The sequence below is a fragment of the Glycine max genome, chromosome 7, assembly GCF_000004515.6.
Source record: "Glycine max cultivar Williams 82 chromosome 7, Glycine_max_v4.0, whole genome shotgun sequence".
NCBI classification, from domain to species: domain Eukaryota; kingdom Viridiplantae; phylum Streptophyta; class Magnoliopsida; order Fabales; family Fabaceae; genus Glycine; species Glycine max.
This window is the reverse complement of record NC_038243.2, coordinates 16,906,737-16,914,991: the sequence shown is the minus strand read 5'-3', so window position 1 is coordinate 16,914,991 and position 8,255 is coordinate 16,906,737. Positions and strand designations below refer to the sequence as shown.

At 28.5% G+C, this 8,255-nt stretch overlaps 1 protein-coding gene across 1 annotated transcript; it reads left to right on the top strand.

The window, feature by feature from the left end:
- The first annotated feature begins 4,982 nt into the window (after nt 1-4,982).
- Nucleotides 4,983-8,192, top strand: LOC121175120 (uncharacterized). The gene is made up of 2 exons (XM_041017052.1): nt 4,983-6,503; nt 6,601-8,192. The coding sequence occupies exons 1-2, from the start codon at nt 6,159-6,161 to the stop codon at nt 6,802-6,804; spliced, it is 549 nt and encodes a 182-aa protein (XP_040872986.1). The 5' UTR covers nt 4,983-6,158; the 3' UTR covers nt 6,805-8,192.
- The last annotated feature ends 63 nt before the right edge of the window (nt 8,193-8,255 follow it).

Here is an 8,255-nt window from a genome sequence, read left to right as displayed (position 1 = left end):
CAAATTGTACACTTCATATATCAGCTTTCCAATATATTATTAATTTCTTGGGTGTTTTTATTTGTTTGCATTCTGGCTGGCTACCATTAATGCTTATTTGGATTAAAAGTGAAATACAGAAAAATAAATATAATGAAATTAAATAAGAAAGATAGAAATAAAATAGTAGAAATAAAAGAAATAAGATGTATTATTTGGATGGATAAAAATGAGAGAAATGGAAAATGTTTTTTTTTTCACTTGTTTGAACAAGAGGAAGAATGAGCGGAAAAAAAATAAACAAATTAAATAAATAAAAAATTCTTACGAATCCGGTCCCTTAGGGTCAAGTATATCAGTTCCCTTTCCATCCTTTTCCACTAAGAATAACTATTACTTATAATTTTATTGGATGTCCCTTAAGGGATAAAAAATACTATTACTTTAAAATAATAAATTTTTAGATATTTTTTATCCAATTTTAAATTTTAAATTAATTTTTGATGTCATTAAATTGAATAAACCATAAAAAAATATATAATGATTTACAAGATAAAGTCAATTCATTACAATAAAATAATACCCTCGTAAAAAGATTAAATATAACTTTAGAAAGCATAGTTAACTACTTAAACTTTTCAAAAATACAGAAATAGTAGGAGAAATGAAACATAGAAAATATATTTAACTATAATAACACAATTATTTCTTATTTTATTTAAAAATGTATAAAATGATACGAGAAATTGATGTTTAAAATTTAAAAGGATTTAACTCCTGTTAAATTTAAGTATTCTTGAAATTTTCAAATTTTAAATAATAATAATAATCATAGTATTTAACCATTTTATAATTATACTCTAAAAATTATTAAATTTATAATATTTATGGTTTAATTAATATAATAATAACATAATTTTATATTTATTATTATTATTTAAATATAATTTGAACAAAACCATAATTTTTTTATGATTCTACATGATAATTTAAATTATTGAATATATTTTTTTTATAAATAAAGGATAAAATATAATATAATACAAATAAATGAGTAGTTATTAAAAAAAACTGTGTTAGAATAAAATAATAAAAGGAAAATAAATGAGAGGGAAAAAGTGAGAAGGAGTTGGGCCAGGTAGTAGTTGTGTTTTTTAGAAAATAGAAGGAAGAGAAAATAAAAAAAAGATAAGTAAATGAAAATAAATAGAGAAATTTGAGCAGTAATTTTCCCCCTTAAATTGTGGTGTGTTCTATAAAAAAACCAAATTTTATTGTTGTCCAATATAATATTGTTTTGATATAGTTCATAAAAATATAGAATGTTATAACAATATGATAAATTATCAATAAAAATATATAATAAAGTTAAAAGAAAGAGAGAGAAAAGTTAGAAAGAAAGAAAAGTTTTAGAGGTTTTTTTTATAAGATGGTGATACTTGTAGCCAAACCTTGTTTTATTATAAGTAAATGAAAAACATGGTATCTTGAAGGTTTTTTTTTAGTGAATACACACTCTTTTTTATTTTTTTCTCTAATGTACACCACTTTTTAATTTAATTCTCAATGTACATTACTTTGAACTTTGTATTTTGATTAACACCACTTTTTAATTTAATTCTCAATGTACATTATTTTGAACTTTGTATTTTGATTAATACTACTTTAAAAATGAACGTGTACCTTTTTTTTTTAAATTTAAAATATTATAAAATATAAATATTATATTATATAATATAATTTTTTAATTGGTTTTAAAATTAATTATTTATTAAATTAAATTTTATAATTTTGTTTTTATTTTTTTAAAGAAAATAATATTATTAAATATAATTATTTTTGTTTTATTATTTAATTTACTTAACATATTTTTAGGTGAATATTTTTATTTAATATCTGAATTTTCTAATATAATTATATTACTAAATATAATTAGTTTATTATATAAGATAAATGTATCAAATATTTTTTCATTGTGTTTTTAATTTATTTTAATACTACTAACTAATTTTCTTATTTTTTAATTAACGAACACAACAAAAAAATATCAACAGTACATAAATTTAACTATAAAATTACATACAACGTAACTAAAAAATTGTACTATAATTTTATCCAATTTTTTTATTTTGCTTTATCTGTATATTTTTCTTTTAAAAAAATAAAAAAATTATAAAATTTGAGTAATTTTAAAACCAATTAAAAAATTATATAATATAATATTTATATTTTATAATATTTTAAATTAAAAAAAAAAAAAAAAGAGTCACGTTCATTTACAAAGTGGTGTGAATCAAAACACAAAGTCTAAAGTAGTGTACATTGAAAATTAAATTACAAAGTGGTGTACATTGAAAAAAAATAGGAGAGAAAGTGTATTCACGAAAAAAAAACCTATCTTGGAGCTATATTTATAATGAGTAACTCATTAACTTTAGTAACTAATACTATAGATATCGGTCATTTAGTCTTAACTATGATTTTTTTTAATTTCTAATTTTATGATCCTACTGGAGCTTTATTCAAATTAACTCAGCGTAGTTCAATGGCGTTCAATGACATACTATCTGTCGGAGTTTGAAGAGCTTGCCAATCGCACCATTGGTCTTCCGTCGCCCTTTCTGCTTAGTTGTTTTGTCTCTGGACTCACACCGGAGATACGTCGGGAGGTTCAGGCGCACCAACCGATGACTTTGGTCCAGGCCGCAGGTCTAGCGCGTCTCCATGAGGAGAAACTCCTAGATAGTCGTCACCCATTGCGACCGCAAACCCGTCCAGGCTCCACTTGTTCAAGCTACTGTTCCGCCTTTGAAGCGTGGGTTATAGAATCATAGGTGCTACAAAATATGTAGTTATGTATATTTGTGATACAAAGATAGAAGCAGGCACAAAGTATATGAAGGCAGGAGTAGAAAGCAAAAAGCATGAAACAGAGGTGCAGTCACAGGACACAGGGGTACAGATAGCAGGAAAATCCAAGAGGGCCATCACAAGGCCCTCTTACCTCAGAGATTACATATGAAGAATAGATTACATATGAAGAATATTTGTGTGAAAGGAAGCTAACCAGGATTGCGTAAATGGAATACAAATTGCTAGTTGTTGGCTTGTTGGTATAAGAGGGGACAACATAACCGTAAATGGATTAGCCAATGATTTCCAAATATTCCCTAGGCACAAAAAGACAAATTCTGATATTAGGAAACTAGTATAAATAAAGCAAATGTAAATCATTGAAAGATATATGAAAATTCAAAAACTTCCTTTCCTTTTCTTCTAGCTTTCTGGAGATGCTGGCCTCGAATCCAGTGTTCTTAAGTTTTTGTCTAACAATTTGAGTCTATGTTAATTAATGTGATACTTGAATTAGTTGATGGACACTATTTTATCAAATATTTTCTTGTGTTTCATGTAATTGCTGCTCTGGTTTCGTTTCTTTATTGCCAATAAGTTTCTGTGGTTCTTTGCTGAGTAGCAATCCCTCCTAATAGTAATATTTCTTCTTTTTTCAAGTAACAAGGGGAAGCTTCTTAAGTGGCTTGTGTTCCATGAGACCATGACAGAAAAGCAAATAAAAACTAATAAGGAATGTTTGTCTGATCGAGTTGCATTTGCAAATTGCAACCATTGCCAAAAATCCTCCTATATATAGAGCATTATCTTCTTTTTTTTCTTGCGGATAATTAGTAGTACTTGGATGATAATTTCATTTCCTAATTAGTCATCTTTAGCAGCAAATCCTAAAAGGTTAGTTTGACTGTCTAGTGAACCCAAAAGTTCTCCTCGTTGTATCAATGCATCTTACCACAATAATCTACCACACCCACGTTGTGTAGCATCATTTTCCTAGAAACAACTCGTGATATACATTTTCTAATGGGATTGTTAAAACCACTTTTTTGTTTTCATCATTTGATAGGGATAGTACTGTGGGAAGCAAAGGGTCTGCAAGAAGCAAGAAGTATAAGGCCCAAAGGGAAAGCAATAACCTCAACCCAATATGGTTAGCTATGACCCATGCATTCATGCATCAGTAGGTGGAAAGCGCAAACCAGCAAACCTTAGACCAGCACTGTACCTTCTAGAAGATGTGTAGTGTAATAACAGAATATTTGCTGTTAGCTGAGATACTGTGATTTGCGTTTATCCTTTCTATTAGTGTATGTCGAGCCCTTGTCCCCTTCGTAGCTATATATATATATAATGACATTTGCTGGGAATATGAATGAAAATAACAAAACTTCCTTTCTCTCTTCTTCCTCTGAAGGCACTGATAACCTCGAAACCAGCTTATCTTCTCCTTCTTCCTTCTGGAGGTGCTAACCCTCGAAATTCAGGAAAAAGCACAACAGGTAACATCATTCCTCCGGATAGCAAAGGTAGGGATTTGCCCAAGTAACAGAAGTTATTATAAATTTTAGACCTCGACTTCAGCTTATATAAATTATTTGTTGATAAGAATGAGGAAACAAATTTAGGTAATATGAGTAGTTGAAATTAAAAATTATATAAAACCACATAGTAATTACTTAAAAAATTAAATTATTTTTATAAAATTTAAAAGTTAGTACTAATTCTTTTCATCTATTTTCTATATAATAAAACAAGATATCACCTATAACACTAGTCATATTCTACTTAAACCTACTGATAAAAAAAATCTCCTTAAACCACTTCCTCCCTCGTCAGGAAAAAAAAGAGAAGGAAAATGACACTTGCAAATATGGCAAATTATACTATATTTATACGTTATAGTCATTTTGGTTATATATATATATATATATATATATATATATATATATATATATATATATATATATAATATGTTAAACTTTGTAAAGTGATACCTCTAATAAATTTTTTATTAAAAATAGTTTTTGATATAATTGAAGAATTATATGAAATTATCTTAATGATTATGCACATAGAATTTTGCATGATTTACAAATTTATATATATGTAATGAAATTATTTATTTATATTTTAATTAGTATAATGTATGTTAAAATAAAATGGTACAACAATGTGTCCATTGATTTTTATGTTATATGAATTTTTGAAAACTTGTCATTTTTTCATGAGAAAGGTTTTTTTTAGTCAATACCTTTTATGAGAAATATAAATTCAACGGTTAAGTATTTTTTTGACATCATGAATATATCATTTTATAAACTCTGATACGTATATTTGTTTTGTTTAATAAAAGGATGGGGCCGAAGCCCAGTGGAAAGTCCTACACTATATTTGAATGACTGAGCTTATAATTTTTTTAAAAAATAAACAGTGAAAATTATAACATTACATTTCATACATTAATTTTTTAAAATATCTTATTATTTTCCTATGCTACAAGAGTTTGTTACTGGTTCAAGATTTTCAAGAAGCAGCATAATATCAATAACCTGTGATTGTTACGTTAATTATAAACGTAGTGATTACTGATTAATAATATTTTCCTAGTGGACTTTATCAGCTTATCTGCAGCTGATAAAGCAGTCCTTCTTGTTGTTAGAAAATAAAATAAAAATAAAAGAAAATAAATACGAAAGAAGATGCACAGTCTTGAATTAAATAATAAAATAATAGTAACAAAATAATTTTAATTGACAGCACATGAATCAATAATGTATTATAACATACAATAAGCACAAGGAAAAATTAAATCAAGGGAAAGAATTAAATAGCCTCGTTTGAAGCGCGTAAACGTTATCCTTAGAGAGAAAATGTCCCACTGCACTGGTAGGAAAATTTGATTTGTGCTCCTCTTCCAAGATACGACAATTTGATTTGTGTTCCGATTGTGTGCAGGATGCATGAACCTTATGAACATTAATGCTCTTTATAGGTAAAGAAGGAGACAATTTTTTTGGAAGAAAGAAAAATGCATTTTGCAACAACAAACTATGATATATACATATATATAGACATTTTGCAACAACAAAATATGACCGTTGAAAACCAACCTACAGTTGTCACAACAAACAGTAACAAACTAGTTCACTCATTAAAACAAAATCTTAAGAAAATCTAAAATAAATATTTTATTTTATAAAATAGAATTAATATAATTAATATATACTTATAAATTTTAAATTAAAACACAAATATTTACCAACACTTGTCTATTCCAAAATCATCATATTTGAGTTATTAACAATTCTACTGCAGCCAAAGAACTTATGGAAGATTATTGTCAACAACTGAAGCTGAATATTGATGACACTGAGCCTAAGAACTACTACTTTTGTGAGAACTGGTCGAAATGTACTATAAAGCCGTCCCTTTTGAGCACTTTCAGGAATCGAAGATGTTGTTGTGGAAAACTAATGAACAGGGTGGTGGGATCCTCAGATAAACTGAATTTAGAAAATGGCTTTGTGAAGGAGACTGCTTCTTTTATAGTTTCTGATGATCTTTACATAACGCCTAATGGTTTTGGATCAAGTATAAATCTGTTTCAGAAGCTTGGAATTGAAGACATGGAAGCTGTTGAGGAACGAACTGTGGATATCAGCAAGAAGGAGGTATGTTTTCTCAGATTGGTTGTTATTTTTACTTTTTTTTTTTCTTTTTTAGTTTTACATTCTTTCTTTTCATTGGTTTGTTCATTTCTTATTGTAGGTAGTGGACTTGCTCAAGTTTTCATTGATTTCAATGACCCCTATGTCAGACTTAATCTTACGAAAGGAACAATATCTTTCTAATTTTAACCCAAAAAATCAAAACCAGTTTCAGTTTGGAAAAATATTATCGGAGGGTAGGCAAATGGTTGTGAAAATACAAATAAGAAGATTCTGTTTGCTGAAGCGGAGGAAGAGTTTGTAGACTTTCTTTTTAGTTTTCTCACTTTTCCCCTGGGAAGAGTGCTTCACATGCTTGAAGGATTTTCTTCTGTAAGCTGCATAGATAAATTATATGGTAGCATGAATGAATTGAGTTCAGACAGACAGATATTTAAGCTCAGAGGGACTCAGAGCTAACCCTCTATGTGCTCCACAATTTAATCTCAGCAACCAGATATTACCAATTGGGGCAGAAAGTTTGCCTTTTACTTATTCATTTTATGGAAATCATTTAATATTGTTGATCCTAAGTCCTCTATTGGAGAATCATCAAGTCTTCTAAGATTCTTGAAAGGACCAGCAATGTACATGATGACTGATAACTTGGTTGTGACTCCAATGTCATACATTATTGCTGTTTCATATCTAAATAGTCTGAAAGTACCATTCTCTGACTTAGAGGAAAGGGTCATCACAATTGGTGTAAAGGAGGTAAGAAACTGTGCGAGGCTTCTTTCATTACATGTTGTTATTTGTATGCATGAGATTAAATCACATTCTCTGATTGAATGGTGCAGGGTCTTGGAATATTGAAAGCTTCATTGACCTCAGCATTTGCTTTGATAAACGACCTGAAACACTTGATTAAAACCACTAAGGGGGAGAATGAATCAATCACTTCCGTCTGGTCTAAATTTATAAATAAGGTTTTTAATTCTAGCCACAACTTCAAAGTTTTTAGATTCCTTGCAGTGTATCACCACTGCAATTGCGGTTGCATAGTGGCATGTGTATGCAATTTCTTAGGACATCAAAGATTGCAACAACAAGACCGGAACCAAAATTTAAAACTTTGGTTAAGGAATTTGGGTGCTACAAAATACACTCTAACATATATCAGAGCCTTTCTTTTGTTATTATGCTTTGTATTTGGTGAACTCTGTTTTATCAAGTATATTTCGTTATGTTTCGCGTAAATCATCGTGGGTAAGAAAGGATTGTTGTGTCAATTGTTAAAGCAGTTTCTAGTAGATTCCCTTGAAACTACTAGTATGGTCGTTGATTTCCTTCAATGGATCGATATCGATCGTTAGCATTGTTTCATGCAAGTGCAACACAACACGTGATGTTTTCATTAGTGAAACCCACGGCTTTGTCAGTGTATGTGTTGCTAATAAAAGCATGTCTATTCTATTTTTACATTAACAATGGAAGCATTTTTCGGCTCAAAGGATGACTATTTGATCATTCCATAACCTGTCCAGCTTTTGTATTCACCCCGTCCGTCATTTAAACTTTTTTAAAAAAGTATTATTCCTATTAGACTAAAAATCTTTTTAATTCATTTCCCCACATAAAAAAAAACCAAAAAATCGATTTCTATCAATTAATTCATAGGTCACGGAGCAAATAAGCAACATCAAACAACAAAAAAAGTATTATTCCTATTAGACTAAAAATCTTTTTAATTCATTTCCCCACATAAAAAAAAAC

What these genes read in the sequence shown, in the direction of transcription:
- LOC121175120 (XM_041017052.1), top strand. Translation starts at nt 6,159, where the DNA reads ATGGAAGATTATTGTCAACAACTGAAGCTGAATATTGATGACACTGAG. An exon ending in TGGATATCAGCAAGAAGGAG is followed by an intron (nt 6,504 to 6,600) that starts GTATGTTTTCTC and finishes TTCTTATTGTAG; the next exon opens with GTAGTGGACTTGCTCAAGTT.